A 17,154-nucleotide genomic window follows, 5' to 3' on the forward strand; every position below is an offset into this window, starting at 1 on the left:
CACCGTTCGGGGCGGGCAGGCAGATCCCACCGTTCGGGGAGGGCAGGCAGATCCCACCGTTCGGGGAGGGCAGGCAGATCCCACCGTTCGGGGAGGGCAGGCAGATCCCACCGTTCGGGGAGGGCAGGCAGGCAGGCAGATCCCACCGTTCGGGGAGGGCAGGCAGGCAGATCCCACCGTTCGGGGAGGGCAGGCAGGCAGGCAGGCAGATCCCACCGTTCGGGGAGGGCGGGCAGGCAGATCCCACCGTTCGGGGAGGGCGGGCAGGCAGATCCCACCGTTCGGGGAGGGCAGGCAGGCAGATCCCACCGTTCGGGGAGGGCAGGCAGATCCCACCATTCGGGGAGGGCAGGCAGATCCCACCGTTCGGGGAGGGCAGGCAGATCCCACCGTTCGGGGAGGGCAGGCAGATCCCACCGTTCGGGGAGGGCAGGCAGATCCCACCTTTCGGGGCGGGCAGGCAGATCCCACCTTTCGGGGCGGGCAGGCAGGCAGGCAGATCCCACCGTTCGGGGAGGGCAGGCAGGCAGGCAGGCAGATCCCACCGTTCGGGGAGGGCAGGCAGGCAGGCAGATCCCACCGTTCGGGGAGGGCAGGCAGGCAGATCCCACCGTTCGGGGAGGGCAGGCAGGCAGATCCCACCGTTCGGGGCGGGCGGGCAGGCAGGCAGATCCCACCGTTCGGGGAGGGCGGGCAGGCAGGCAGATCCCACCGTTCGGGGAGGGCAGGCAGGCAGATCCCACCGTTCGGGGAGGGCAGGCAGGCAGATCCCACCGTTCGGGGAGGGCAGGCAGGCAGATCCCACCGTTCGGGGCGGGCAGGCAGGCAGATTCCTCATGGCGGGCCGCAGGGATCCCAAGCAGGGCCGCCTCCCAGGCGGGAACACAGAAGCCTGGGCCAGTCGCGGACACCTGAGCAGGTGTGGGGCACAATCCATGGGAAACGAGGGGAGGAAAGGGTAGGAGTCCCTAGGGCGGGCCGCATGGATCCCGGGCAGGGTCGCCTCCCAGGCGGGAACAAAGAAGCCTGGGCCAGTCGCAGACACCTGGACAGGTGCGGGGCACAACCCTTAGGGAGCAATAGGTGGACGGGGCAGAACCCCCACCGGGTAGCGGCAGTCCAGCCAGACCTGCCCGACGGAGGCAACGTGTAAGAAGGGGCAGAACCCCCGCCGGGCAGCGGCAGTCCAGCTGGACCCGCCCAACTGAAGCAACGGGTAGGAATCTGGGTCCAGGGTAAGCAGCAAAACTACAGTGATCCGCCGGGTACATTAGTAAATTGGGAAAGGCAACCGACAGCGTGGCAGCGCAAGCAAGGAGAATAAGGCGGAACAGCAGGACCAGCGCACAGGAGAGAAGCAGGGGAACAAGACCAACCGGACAGAGCATATACAGAACAGTCCAGCAACCAGGGCAGAGTAGGATTCTGAGCAGGGCAGTAACCAGGGTAGGACAGGATTCCAAGCAGGTCGGCAACCAGGGCAGAACAGGATACAGAACAAAACGACCACCCGCCCGGTCTCCGTCCCACGGCCCCTTATAAACACCTGCAGCCAAATTGGCCACAGGTGTGCCTCCTTGATCCAGGCAGATCTTAACAGGCTCAAAGGGGCCACGAGGGACAGCTGCAAGACCCGGAGTCCGGAGCACTCGGACCGGATCGAGACCCGGAATGCGGATTACGGACCGGACCGGACCCTGACAACAATACAATGTTGTAAAAGTATATTTCTGACCTTGCTTTGTACAATTTGTATTCCAATCCTATCCAAGGTTTAAAATAATATAATGTATTTTAAATATTGTCTTACAACAACTCAGGAAGTAAATTTCCAGAATTTAGCCATAGGACCCAGGTCTAAAGTAATTTCCCAACTCAAATTACAATCAGGACTGGCTGGTGGAAGATAGAGAAAATAAACAGTAAGATATTCTGTGGCCATTTATGAAATTAAGTATTTTTATAAAACATTTCATTTCCAGGCCAAAAAGAAAAATGGTTGATCCTGGCACACATCCGTCTCAACATCATATATATTCCCTGACCAAACTGCAATGATAACTATTGGAACAAAACAAGAGTGTAATGGTTCCTAAGAGTCTACTGTGGTGATATTCTTTCCTATTTTTGCTACATCAGCCGGCACTGAAATAGATTGCAAATCATCTAGAAACTTGATAACTTGCTATTAAAACAATTTCTCTGGTTAAGTGTCAGAATCATTTTTTCCCAAAATGGTGTAATTTCATTAAACTTCATGCAATGCACTGTTTTCAACAATGTGCAATTATTTTGATGAAGTTAAATTGCAAAAGAAAATTTTCAGAGAATTTCAGCAATTCAGTTGGCTAATTACATGTGACAGTTGCAGCCTTGAAAGTGAAACCTGAATAATTTGATAGGACAGTCTGAGGCTTCTTCATAGACCAGTGGCAGCTGTCATGAATTGACCAGTTTTCTTTTAGCACCTTCCAAATGTAATCAAGAGGTACCACAAGCAGACAATTATTAATTTAATACATTATAGCTTTCACCAAAATCACGAAATTTGCTTCCAATGGATAAATGCATCAGAAGTGAAATACTTAATAATAAACTTTACAGTGGGCTTTAGGATGAAAGCTATCATATTGGCAGACTTTTAGTAATAATCTAGAAATCATATTTCATCTATATATTGTATGTTCTCCATAATATATCATGACCTTTCTGTTTATATTGTTTGGCTTAAATGGCATTATCAACAGAAACTCTTTCACTGTCAATCAAATTACATTTTGAGCAATGTTACAATCCTAACAACATGACTAGGTTAGTCTTTTCAAGATTCTTCCACCAGTCACTTTGGTCAATTTTTGTCATTAGGTCTATCTACTTCTCTATATCCCATATCCCTCAACATCCAGGTCTATGAATCTCCATTCCTATTAACCACATGGACAATTACAGATTTACCACAACTGCATGCTGATAACACCTCCAAAATACTTATCTTTGTATAGATTTGCCCCCTTATAAAACACTTCTATTAGAGAAAGCAGTTTCTCTTTACCTTCCAAATAATTTTATCATTTACAATCTTTCTCAGTCCTTCTCAATTATTAGGGTCAAAAGGGAAATCACCATTATTTTTTAAACTTTCTTTTCTGTATTTAGTTTTTTCTTTGGAGAAGGTACATACATGAAAGACTCTTTAGCTTCAGATATCAATCACATCATCCACTAAACACATTGTTTACAAATATTGCACTGACATAAACACAGAGTTAAAGGGTTGGAGGTCTATGACATCACAAAGAACATTACTATGCATACTAATACTTCAGCAACAGCAATGTTAAACAATTGCATTCTGCTCTAAACCCATATATATATACTACATGGTAACACTATATTAATGGTTTCAAAAATAAACATGTCAATCAAATAAAAGTAAAATATCAAGAACAAAAGAAAAGCTGAAAGAACAAAGGAGGTTGAGCATCAGGAATAATGCAGGGTTTTAACCCAAAATATCAACTATTACTTTGCCTCCACAGACATCACTCAACAGGCTGAGTTCCTCCAGCAGTTTGTTTTTTGCTCCAAACTACGCATCTGCAGTCACTTCCCTCTACAAAATATTAAGAGCAACACACAAAATGTTGGAGGAACAAACTCAGCAGATCAGGCAGAGTCTATAGAAAGGAACAAAGAGTCGATGTTTTGGGCCGAGATCCTTCATCAGGCCTCGTGTTTGCAAATTAGGAGTTGGTTTTAACATGCTAGCGTGAATAGCCTGTACGTTTATTTGTCTATTTCTAGCATATAGACATGATTAGCATTTATTGCTAATCTTCAATTATACTTGCAAAGATGGTGGTGAGGTAACTTCCTGAATCACTGCTGCCCTTCTGGTGGAAGTATTCCCACAATGTTGGTGGGTAGGAACTTTCAGAATTTATAACCAATCATGAAGTAGGAATAGTTCCAAGTCAGAGTGCCATTCAACCTGTATCTGCTACCCTTACCAACCTTAGTGGCAATTAGGTGGTGTCATTGGAGAAGTGAAGACGAGTACCTGCGTTGCATTCTACAGCCACTGCCTGCATGACATGCTCTGTATTCTATCGATCGAGGGATTGTTAGATTTGGATACAGAATTGTTAATTTTCTGGCAGTTTAACTTTCCTATGTTTGTTTGCAATTTTAGAATAATCACCAAAAAGGTTCATGTAATAATTCAGTGGATTTTCCAGTAAGTACTGTATAGTTGCTTCTGTATTTTTCTGGATGCTTCTTAGTTTTCAGTAGCAGGTGTCACATTGCTTGAATTTGGCTATTTTAGAGGTGAATTGTTATCACTGAAATTCTTGTTATCTGAGACTATCAGACTACAGTTTTCTTTGTTTTTTCTTTGCTCTCTCTGATCTTGAAACACTTAACAAGACTGATAACAAATTTTATGCCTCATTCTTAACTTCCAAAGAACCTTTGCATCGCAAAAGCAAAAGAATCCAACAGGATTGAATGTTTAAGTTGGTGGATGCGATGCTATTCCAGTAAATGACACTCTATCCTCCAACATTTTTGTTGTATCTAGCGCCAACTCAGCACAGCAACTTTCCAATAGCTGTAAACATATGTGGCAAATAAAGCTGATCCTTGATCTTTGAAATGCTTTGCCTTGGATAACACTGAGCCTCTAGTGCTTTGCTGGGGCTCAACACTCCTGGCAAGTGGAACATATTCCATCAATGGCTTTTGCCTTGTACCCATCTCATTTAGATCCAAACTCATGGAATGTTAAAAAAATGTTAAAGTTTTAGATTCGGTCTTCAGTTGATATTAATAACTGCTATTGAGTCCATGAAGAGTAGTGTTCCAACCTGAGAAATGATTTTATGGGGAAAAAACGTTTTGAACCCTCTTGAGGGAAAAAAAACATAGATATTGTATAAAGTTATAAATTTATGTCATGTTATTCTTTAAACACTTTAGGACAGCAAAATACAGAAGAATACTCCATTCCAGTCAAAGTTACACAGCACAGAAACCAGCCCTTCATCCCAACTCATCCATATTGTCCAAACTGCCTTCCTGAGCTAATCACATTTGCCTGCATTTGCCCAAATTCTGCTGAACACTTCCTATCCATACAAGTTTGAAAAATTCATTTTAAATCTGAGGATGTATACCTGGTGTGACATCTTCAATCCAAAGAAGAGCTATGCTTTGTGGATGTCTGCATAGCACTGTTCCATTCCATGTGCCATCCCAATCACTGAAGCCATTGTCCTGGAAACACAAGTTTTAAATTTTAAAAAGTTATTATCATTAGTATCCTTGTTCTGATCATTTAATAAACAATGCATCCTGGCTTTTAATGAGTAATACCTGAGGAAATTACATATATTAAATGTCTTTACTCAATCCACCACTAAACTTCTGTTTCCATCGTTCCCCCAGCTCTTCACAGTAGTTCTTCCTTTAAGGCTGGGCATTTGAAAGTGATGATGGTTATGCTCTGAATGAGTACCTTAGGTTCAGTATTAGATGCAGTATACACTCAGTGGCCACTTTTAGGTACACCTGTACATCTGCTTGTTAATGTAAATATCTATACAGCCAATCATATAGCAGCAACTCAATGTATATAAGCAAGCAGACATAAGGGTCAAGAGGTGCAAGTGACTTTGACAGTGGAATGATTGTTGGTGCCAGGTGGGGTGGTTTGAGGATCAGAAACTGCTGATCTCCTAAGACTTTCATGCACAACAATCTCTCGAGTTTACAGAGAATGGTTCGAAAAAACAAAAAAAAAGTGTGCAGCAGTTCTGTGGGTGAAAACACCTTGTTAATAAGAGAGGTCAGAGAAAGGCTGGACTGGTTCAAGTTGACAAGAAAGCAGCAGTAACTCAAATAACCATATGTTACAACAGTGGTGTGCAAAAGAGCAGTACTGAATACACAACATGTTGAACCTTGATGTGGTTGGGTTACAGCAGCAGAAGACTATGAACACACAGTCAGTGGCCACTTTATTAGGTACAGGAAGTCGCTAATAAAGTGGCCACTGAGTGTAATTTCTAGCTTACATAAATATCTATATACAGCTTTCAAATTTTATGATGACATCAGACTACAAGGGCACAGAATTCAGAACATAAAAATCAGAGAATAATTTGGGCTAAGTACTTTAGAAAGAATAATGGAAGGTAGAATTTAAGCTTATTTGGTTTTATAAAGTGTAAAGAGAGTAAAGAAAAGATAGGAATATACACAATAAAAATTGCTCTGAAATAGAAAATATTCAAGAAATGTCTAGGATTCACGCTGCACTCAATAAAGTTATGAAGAAAATGCAGAGTAACAAGGTCAAAGGAACATTTAGTTACACCGGTATAACCATACAGTACAAGTCAGATGAGGTAATTTTCAAACAAGAGAAAACCTGCAGATGCTGGAAATCATGGAGATGCATGAGATAATATTCAAACTGTTGTGCATGAGTTTGCTGCATCCTACCAACAATAACGAGGTTGATCAGTCAAGGTAGACAACTTTAAGCAAAAGCCCATCAATAGCATCACAGACTAAATGCTTAATCTAATAACTTCTTAATGTAATAGGCTTTGCTGAGATCTTTTTTGGATAAATTAAGATAGGTCAAATATTATTCGCATTAAAATACAGCTTGGAAACAAAATATTCAACTGCATACCCTCTCAATATATGTGATAAATGAAATTAAAACTAAACTCCAGTTTTGTAATCCAAGTTATAATTAATATTTAAGATATGTGTTTTGAAACTTCCTTTAGATCTAAATTGAATCACTGAGATGAATATAAAATCAACTGACATCTTTCAGAATATAACTGGTTGTGTTTGTACACACAAAAAAAAGGAACCATGGGAAAAATCTACTGCAGAGACTAAATGGTTCCCCAGCAGCATTGGAAAGCAGATAGTATGAATATTGGCTAATACTCCGGGTCAACAGTATATCTCTGGGAGAAGCTGCTGCCATAATCCACAACTTGGAGTTAGTGCTTAACATGAAAACAATTCTTATTTGGGGGAAAAGAAACTGATTCAAGCCTTTCCATTACTATTTTTTCCCCAATCAAGGAGCATTACATGCAACCTTCTTTAATATAAACAACTTCTCAGTAAAAGTTTAAATACACAGTGGTGAGACGGGCTAGAAAATACAGATTTTCAGCCAACCATTCCGAGTGGAATTATTAATAGAGCGTGGGTCAGTTCAATCCTGACCTCCACACCCACAAGTTACAATGTGAACAACAAGAACAGACTGGAATCCAGATAGGAATCCAGATACTGCCTCACCTGACCTATTACTCCAGCACTAGACTCAGCACCAAGGCCAGCATCAACAGAATACACTGAGTGGATTGGCTGGATGCAGTCCAGGGATGACAGGTATATAGAATGCAAGGCATGTTTCCAATCTTGGTCAAAAAGAACAGGTAAAAGGTTTGTTTTCTTCCCCTTTTTATTCCACTTAAGATTAATATTTTTAATGACATTTCAACAGGTTTTGTTTTAGAAAAGGTACCTTTTAAGTTCAGTTCTAAAGAAAAATGCTTATTTAAAAACAAGTCCTTTAGAACTGTTAATAAATGTCTCTGATCAAAAGACATTTAAAACAATATCTGGAGCAGCAGTGAGCTGGTCTCCAGTGTTGTCTTGTCCTTGGGGCTACTAAAACATACCTGCACTAATAGAGTAACTGACAGACCAAAATTAAGCACAATGTAACCTGTTCTCTCTTCTTCCTAAGATTAATTTGCAAATTCCTTGGAGGCAATCAATCTAGAGTATCTAAGTACACAAATAGGAGCCAGCATAAGCAATAGCGGCAAGTAGTTGTTTTAAACAAGCATCACATAAAAACTGTCTCACCATTGGGTGATGAGCGGAGACATTTAAACAAGAATAAGACCATGAGACATAGGAGTATGATTAGGCCATTTAGCCCATCAAGTTCACTCTGCCATGCAATCATGACTGATTTATTTTCCCTCTCAACCCCATTCTCCTGCTTTCATGTAATCTCTGACTTCCTTACTAATCAAGAACCTATCAACTTCTGCCTTAAATATCCCAAATGACATGGCTTTCACAGACACATGTGCAATGAATTCCGAAGATTCACACCCTCTGCCTAAAGAAATTCCTCCTTATCTTTGTTCGAAAGGAAGGCCCTTGTATTCTGAAGCTGTGCTCTCTGGTCCTACATTCTCCCACTACAGGAGACATCCTCACCACATCAGAGGAAGGCTAATAATGGTTGATAATCAAAGGAGGCTCCACCTGGAGACAAAATTCAGAATGCATTTATAAGAAATCTCACCATTTGGACACCTAAAAAATAGCCATATCGCTCTTTTCCAGGCAGTAGACCACAGAATACGACTGTACCAAACATTACTTCATTTTCAATTGTTGCAGACACCCTTGAGTTAATTGGCAAAGCTGATTTCTCACTGTAGCAAAACCTTTCCATGATTGCAGCTTCGTGTTCCATACCACCTTCCTCTTCAACAAGCTCCAGTTTGTCGAAAGGGACAAATACTCCACAATCTTCATCACACTTAAACAATTGTACATCTTTGTATGAACCATCTGTATAGCCATGACCCCTGCCTTCTTCCTGTTAAATCAGAGACAAACACATTGTTATTCACTGATTGAAGCATATATTGACAATTTCATACAAATGAAACAACTGCTTACATATTTAAACCACAGTGATATTAACACTGGATAGTTGCACTGAACACATGAATTACAAATTAAAAGAATGTCACAGTTGCATAAAAACACAAGATGCTGGCAGAACTCAGCAGGCCAGACAGCATCTATGGGAGGAAGTAGTGACGACATTTCGGGCTGAAACCCTTCATCCAAGCCTCACAGTTGCATAGATGGATTAATGTAATATTAGTGCAAATGGGTGGTTGATGATTAGCATAGATTTGATGGGCCAAAGGGCCTATTTCTGTGCTGCTTCTCCCTCTCATTCCATTTTAATTGGTTGTACACAGCCTACAATATATATATAAAAAAAAACAATTGCTTGTTCATCATGGTCACACTCTGAAGAGCATTATTTTTATATTTGCCTTACAGATAAATTTGAGATTAGGTGCTGCATTTTAAATGAAAGTAAATGTCCAGAGGATAAAAACCAACTAACCAGCACCTGGCGATACATAGTAAAGCAAAATGAATGAGCTATGTCACAAAGCAGTGTGTCCCTTATCATTTTATGTGCTTTTGCGTTTCGCTTGTGGAATGCTCCCTTACTCTATATTTTCAGGTAATCATGTTTTTGTTTGAACCTAGAGGACCTCTCGTAATGCATGATGCTTCAAGGTGTGATTCCACATCTACTTGCAATAGCATTTGAACCTATGGGCATCAATGGCTCTCAAAATGTAAAAAAAAAATTCAACCAGATTCAGAAGAGTTTTTTGGAGGAAATTATTTTAACATTATGTAACATAACTTAGGGAAATTACAAGATTCTTACTTTGATAGTATGAACTGAACAGAACAAATAAAACTACTATTCATCAAGAGGAGGATCCAAGTTCTGTTGAAAATTGTTGAAATTATTAAACCCATATTAATCTCGCACTGCATCCCTAAATTAAATATAGAACTTCAATGAAAACAAATAGAAACAGAAACAAAAGTGGTGAAAGCATATTAAACACCAAAGAGCCTCTATTTTACAAAGGCATAACATAGCAAGGGTAACACTCATGATAGTTAACTGTGTTTAAAACTTGATATAGAAAAAATCCCAGGTTTCCAGAGGATCAGTGAAGTCCACATTCATTTACTACTAGTACCATTTCACATTCCTGGTCGAGATCTGCATTGATGAAACATTTTGCATTATGCAAGCAAGATGGCAGAATACCCTAAAATGTTGGGCCCTCAGAAACTGATACTAAAAACTTTACCTAAAATAGTGCAACAGTGCTTCATTTAGAAGGGAATCTTTCCTTTGCCATCAAACAAGTGCAGAAGGAAAACAGAACCCATGCATTCCAATGAAGCCATGTATCAAAACTTCAGAGAAGCAAAAAAAAACACAAGGAAACAGGCAACAGCGAATTAGCAAATAAATGGCTGGCCATCTAGGACTGAGGCAAAGATTTGTAGAAGTAGGCAATTACAGCAGATTCTGATGTAACGGGGATTGGGCATACACAAGGCAAACACAATTTAAAACAAATAATAAGTAACAGAATTTTAAGGCTATTAAGCATAAGAACTCAAAGATTTATGAATTTTAAACTTAGCAAGGCTGGAGAGCTTTCACAAAAGTAGACTAGTATACTCTAAAAAATAATCTTCATGCAAGACCTTATGCACAATACTTATACCCAATTTCATCCTCCCACACACTATTTTAGGTAAAGTTTTAGTATCAGTCTTGGAAGAAATTTGAAGCTTGACAACTAAATTATATACTGTAAAAGGGCCAAATGCTATGGAAAAGTGTAATTCCACATGGCTGTTAAAAAAAAGTAACAAGAGGATTAGAGTTTATCAGAATGTTCCAGGACATCTACCTATAATATTGATTCAAGGTGTACTCTCTCAATAAGCATATTGTTTCTTGCTCTATAATAACCCCAATTTCAGAAGCGTAATGAACAAGGGGCTGTTTTCTGCTTCCTTGACTGACCGTATTAATTGACTGACTGGATATGCTGGCCTCACCCTAGAGAGAGCTGTTTCTGTGATGAATGCTTCTGGTGTTACATGGGGATCACTTGTTGGGACCCTTGCCATTTTTAATACTGTGGGTTCCGGTTAATTTAACTATCAGTTAATTATAGAAGCCATTTATTTGGCACAATTCAAAGAACAAAAATTAAATCAAGAAAATAGTCGTGATTCCTGTTAGGGTTAATGTTAGGGTTAATTCGAGACTGCCATTACAGGTCAGGAGTGGCTCACGTAATATTAGGAGACCGGAATTCGAGGGAGGGGGGAAGCGAAACTGGGGATTCCGCTACACTGAAACTACTAGTGTCACGCGATTCAGTAAACAAAAGAAACAGGTAACTCGTGAGTGTATGGCATCGGGCCAATAAGATGGACACAAGTGCCCGATATTACCTAATATGTAGCGGGGGGTTGTGCTGGGGGAAAAGGGGTATAAATAAGAGCAGATTGTAAGGGGAAGACGGAACGCGCCTTCTCCAGCGACTCCGGGGATTCGCTGTGCCAGTTACGAATTCTGCAATAAACCCAAGTTTTGTAATAATCAGGTGTCGGTTGTCTCTCTTCCTAAACGAACACAGGGCAGAATTTCAAGCCCAACATTTGGTGACCCCGACGTGGGGAGGGAGAGACAACACAGGCTGGCGGGTCCGACAGCAGACAACTTGCGGCCGCAAGCTCGACTAAGGTCAGGAAGTGCCTGTTATATCGAAGACTTCCACTAGATAGTTAAATCACTGAGTTAGATCTTGTCTGCTGACGGATCCTCACCAACCCCAAATTACCCTCGGAGAGATCATTCCCGGTGCAGAATCGTGACTGGTAAGTACTAACTCTTAACTGTTTTTAGAAGGATCCTCCGCCGGTGCAAAGTCTTCTGAGTGAGGGTACCCGCCGCCCACGAAGGGCATAAAAGTCTCAGGAGTGAGGAGGAGAAAAGTGTCGCGGTACACCGTAGTACACAGGGATACTGACGGCGCCTACCTTAGACTGGTTGTTAAGAGGAGAAATCTCCCACGCGAAGGTCAGGTTTTGAAAGGCGACCGTCCCACATTTGATCCTCTCCGTGTACTAGGGAGCCATGGAGCAGTTCAATTTCGAGTTACCAAAACTCAGACATTTGTGTGTTGAGTAACAGAGTATATGAGAGTTTTTAGAAATATGGTAAAATTGATAACTGTGCGAGTTCAATAATCTAACAGTGAGCAGCCGCAGGGGTCGGACACCATCAAGGTAGGAGTGGAAGTGTTCCTCCGAGACCCGGGGAAGCTCACCTGGAACGAAAAACGGTGGCATGGTCTATACCCTGTCACCAAGGTCTCCAACAGGGCATTAAAAGGTAAGAAGGGAGGGGGACAATAACTGGCATCATTTTCTCACTGCTCCAGATCCGCAAAAGGAAGCCAAATTAATCTAATTGAAACGATTGACGAAGAGGGCACGGGGAAGGAAACGGGCAAGGATGAGTGGCTGGATGTTGGGGTGGGCAAGTATCACCGCTCTCCTGGGACATCTCGTTCAGGGAGCGCCGGACCCCTGTGGGGCCAGAGTGATATTAGACGCCGACCCAAAGAGGGATAAAGTTTTTCAATTTGACCTTTGTGATGTGATTGACTGCTGGGGAGGTTCAGAGGCCGGATGGAAAGGATACGAAGTCTACATGTGTCCCTTTGCGGCACTCGGACTAGGGTATCCACCCATCTTTCCCAATAAACGAACGGCGGGAGGGCAGTGGTGTGCCTCCTGGGATGATGTTTGGTGGGGAACGGGGCGGACCAGACGGAAAGCTGACTAAGAGCCTGATAGAACTCCGGGCGTTGGCCAACGAGCTGAAAGAGCAATCTGGGGTAAACAACCCAGTGGTAGATTGGCTGAATAAGACCTTTGGTAAGTGGGGAGCGTTTCTGGGACAGTCGGCTCTAGGACTGTCTATTTCAATTGCTATCTTTATCACGTGTGGTTGTTGTTGCATACCCTGTATCAGGACCCTAGTCATCCGGACTATAGATCGAGCCTTGACTGGAAAGAATGGACCTCCACCGGCGTACCAGGCACCCTTGTTCCCGGTGGAAGGGGAGGACATGGCCCTCCCGGAAAGCGGACGCGCTATGGGAGGACACGGACTGAAATGGACCATGGCAAGGGGGGGATTGTGAATTTGTTCTTGAATAAGTTTTCTGAAATGTTGCATGCTACTTGTAAAAATTGCGGATGCTTAGGGAACCCCTACCCATATTTTGTGACCCTAGGTCGGACAAATCAGGATAAGCAAATAGGGAGGACACGCCAAAGAGTGCCGGGGGGCGCTCACCTCCCTGCCTGATCCCGGCAGCCGCGGAAAAGATTGTAAGGGATGTGGCCTCTGGGAGGCCAAGGGAGGGAGTGTTAGGGTTAATGTTAGGGTTAATTCGAGACTGCCATTACAGGTCAGGAGTGGCTCACGTAATATTAGGAGACCGGAATTCGAGGGAGGGGGGAAGCGAAACTGGGGATTCCGCTACACCGAAACTACTAGTGTCACGCGATTCAGTAAACAAAAGAAACAGGTAACTCGTGAGTGTATGGCATCGGGCCAATAAGATGGACACAAGTGCCCGATATTACCTAATATGTAGCGGGGGGTTGTGCTGGGGGAAAAGGGGTATAAATAAGAGCAGATTGTAAGGGGAAGACGGAACGCGCCTTCTCCAGCGACTCCGGGGATTCGCTGTGCCAGTTACGAATTCTGCAATAAACCCAAGTTTTGTAATAATCAGGTGTCGGTTGTCTCTCTTCCTAAACGAACACAGGGCAGAATTTCAAGCTCAACATTCCCTAGGTTTACTTGAGACAATATGGCACTTAATTGGGGTAGGCAACTGTTGCCAAATAGTTTCTAACTAGCGTCAGCCATGTGCACTTCTTTGGCCTTTTGACGCTACACCATGTTTAGAGCAATCAGTTTTTAAAATAGCATCAGTCTTGTGTTCGTCTTCAAAAACAGTGACTTTTGTCACTGATAAGCAGTCAAGAAATAAGCAGTAAAACAATTCAAAACTGTTTTGTCCATTACAGTTTCAAGCATTCAGGCTTGGAGATGCCACAAATAACTGGAAGTGAAAATGAAACGATTTTACTACTTCAACAAGTTAGGAGTTGCAAAGAATTTGAAAGTATTGACAATGATCTGGAATGTTACAATGAAAATGAAGATTTGGAGGATGCAATCATCTAAGGAGGTCCATTATCTGCACCAGGTGTCTGTGCTGATCTTGTTCACTCACAGTCAAATAAAAGAACACAGCAGATAAGTTCATCTGTCATTAACTATTAGGAACTAATACACAATTGTTTAGTACTGTAGAGATATTGATAGTATTCTAAATGTTCTGTATTACATTTAAATACATAAATTGTTACTCAATTAAACAATAGTTTGAGTTTTTTTTAATACCTTTTAACAATTTCATTGAAACTTCAGCTAATAGGGGCAGATACTTAATTGGGCCAAAATGCACCAATCCTGAAATGTCTCAATTAACCGAATCTGCTTTACAATATATGCAAATATTTCAGGAGTGGATGGAGGAGGCATTATCAGCAAGCTTGCAAAAAACTGGTGGAGCTGTTTCCAGTGTGGAGATTAGTCTTGACTTATGGGGAAATATAGATGAGAATGTGAAGGAGTTTGGGAAATAGACAAAATTTAATCCTGATAAATTTGAGGTAATTCATTTTGCGAGTACAAATGGTAATGCTGTAGGAGGTAGTCTAGAAAAGTGTGCAAATCCAAAAATCTTGGAAGAGACAGGTAGAAAATGTGGACAAGGCAGCATATGGGATACTAGCCCTCATTAGTAGGGTAATTGAATACTCAAGCAGGGAGGTTATAGCACCAGAGAGAGGTGATCTTTTGTGTGCAGCTCTTAAGGGGATCATCAAATTGTGAAGCCACAGAGACTGTCGTAATATTGTTTAAAGCCGTTTAAATGAGCAAGCGATCTTTAGAACTAACAGACTCAGGGCTCCAGAACATGTAGCGAGCAAGTAGGCTGCAAAGGAGGACTCCAGATAAAACTGAGGCACAGGGACCAAAGGCTTCCCACCCCACCATCTGCCTGGCTAATGTAATGTCTCCGGAAAATACCACAGGCGGGCTTACAACAAGACTGCAGTCCAAGAGGGACATCAGGAGCTGTTGTGTACCCTGCTTCACAGAGACATGGCTCAGCCCCAGCCCTCCAAACACAATGCTGTAGCCCGAAGGCTTCACCATCCAACTTACGGACCAGACAGCAGCATCAGGTAAAGACAGAGAGGCAGTGATAGCTTCATGAGTAATACATATTGTGCACAGACATGGTGGTTCTGTCTTAGTTCTGCTGCCCTGACCTGGAACATCTGGCAGTCAAGCATCGTCCATTCTATTTGACGAGGAAGTTCTCCGCCATCATCCCGGAGGCAGTGTACATTCCTCCCTTGTCAAGTGTCAGGCTGACATGAAGGAGCTGAGCACCGTGAGACAGTGCAGCCTGACCCCTTCCAGATCGGTGTGGGGGACTTCAATCAGGTCAGCTCGAGGAAGTCTCTGACACACTGCCAAGGTGTAACCTGCAGAACTGAAGGAGCCAACACACTCCAACACTGTTACACCACCGACTGTGCCATCCCCAGCTGCACTTCAACAAGTCCGATCACTTGGCTGTACTTCTCCAAGCATACAGGCAGTATCAGTGGTGAGGACCACGAAAATATGGTCAAGGGAGGCAAAGTCATTTATAGCTCTGTTTTGTATTGGTACACTAGACCATATTCGGGGATTCATTTTCAGCTCTGAATAAAATACCATGGCTGTCAACTACTTCATCTAGGCCTGCATGGGTGAGTATGTACCTTTGAAAACATGATGATCCCCAAACCAGAAGCCCTAGATGAACTAGGAAATTTGCAGTCTGCTGAGGGCTAGATTTAAGAGTGTTAATCAGTGTCCTACTAGAGATCAAGGTACAACCTACAGAAGGCCTTGTGAGACCTGGACATATGGCAATTCATCTTCAACCGCAACAGGTCTACGGCAGAAGTAATATCACTGGGTTTCCACTATGCTTTGGAGCACCGAGACAACTTTAGTATCACCAGGGAGGCACTAAAGGAGCCTGAAGACCCACACTCAACAATTTAGAAACAGCTTCTTTCCCTCCATCATCTACCCATGTTTGCTGCATTTGCTATTTTAATTTCTAGCACCTTTAATAATAGATTAGATTTTGTCTTGTAGATGGGCATGAGACTAGGAAGAATACCATAGCTAAAGAATGGATGGGTTGTTTTAAACATCTTAATCTCTTTTCAGAAACCTGTTAACATAGAACATAACAGCAGAGTGCAGGCCTTTCAGCCCACAATGCCATGCCAAACTTTCAACCTACTCCAATATTAATTTAACCTTTCCCTCCCACATAACTCTCCATTTTTCTTTCATCCCTGTATCTATCCAAGAGCCACTTAAATGTCCCCAATGTATCTGACTCTACCACCACACCCAGCATTTACCACTCTCTGTAAAACAATTCTACCTCTGACATCCTCACTATACTTTCCTCCAAACACCTTAAAAATAAGCCCTTGGATTAGCCATTTCTGCCAAGAAAAAGTCTCTTACTGTCCACTCTTTCTATGCCTCATTATCTTATATATCTCTATCAAATCACGTCTCACCAACTTAGATCCAAACAGAAAAGCCCAAGCTCGCTCATCCTGTTCTCATTAAAGACACTCTCTAATCCAGGTAAATCTCCTCCGCACCCTCTTGAAAGCTTCCACATCCTTCCAACTAGGACTGAATACAATATTCCCCAGGACTGAACACAATATTCCATGTGTGGTCTGGCCAGAGTTAGAGTGGCAACATTATTTCACAGCTCAATCCTCCAAATAATGAAGGCCAATGAATCATGTGCCTTCTTAATGTGTGTGGCAATTTTGAGAGATCCATGGATATGGACCCCAAGATCACACTGTTCCTCTTCCCTAACCTACAGAGAAGTACCAAGAAGCTTCCAATTAACTACAATGGTTGAGGGAAATCTGAAATATAAAGAGAAAATACTGGAAATATTCATGACTGAAAATTGTTGAACTCATTGAATACTTCCAACTATTTATTAAGATACAGTGCCGAATAGGCCCTTCCATGAAAAGCTATAAAACAGTGACCAGTTAGTATTTTATAGTTACTACTTTTTTAAAAACTTGTATTGAGATTCCCACATCAGCAGAGGAAGCAGGGGAAAGAGACCCATAGTGAAGAGGAGTAACCTGGCTGTCCTATTCATGTACATGAAGAACTAATTAGGCAAATATAAAATTAACATGAATGAAAAGCTTGAAAGCTACTACCTTCAATCAGTGTTTCAAAAA

General features: G+C 42.5%; 1 protein-coding gene across 1 annotated transcript in view; it reads right to left on the reverse strand.

Moving 5' to 3' along the window:
- Positions 1–17,154, reverse strand: part of cyld (cylindromatosis (turban tumor syndrome)) — a 77,627-nt gene that overhangs the window by 53,398 nt on the left and 7,075 nt on the right. The window contains exons 3-4 of the mRNA XM_073070031.1: positions 8,363–8,662; positions 5,178–5,277 (exon numbers count right to left, since the gene is read on the reverse strand). Of these exons, the coding sequence (XP_072926132.1) occupies positions 5,178–5,277; positions 8,363–8,662 (400 nt within the window). The remainder of the gene's footprint in view (positions 1–5,177; positions 5,278–8,362; positions 8,663–17,154) is intronic.

The sequence above is a fragment of the Hemitrygon akajei genome, chromosome 17 (genome assembly GCF_048418815.1).
Source record: "Hemitrygon akajei chromosome 17, sHemAka1.3, whole genome shotgun sequence".
Taxonomy (NCBI): Eukaryota; Metazoa; Chordata; class Chondrichthyes; order Myliobatiformes; family Dasyatidae; genus Hemitrygon; species Hemitrygon akajei.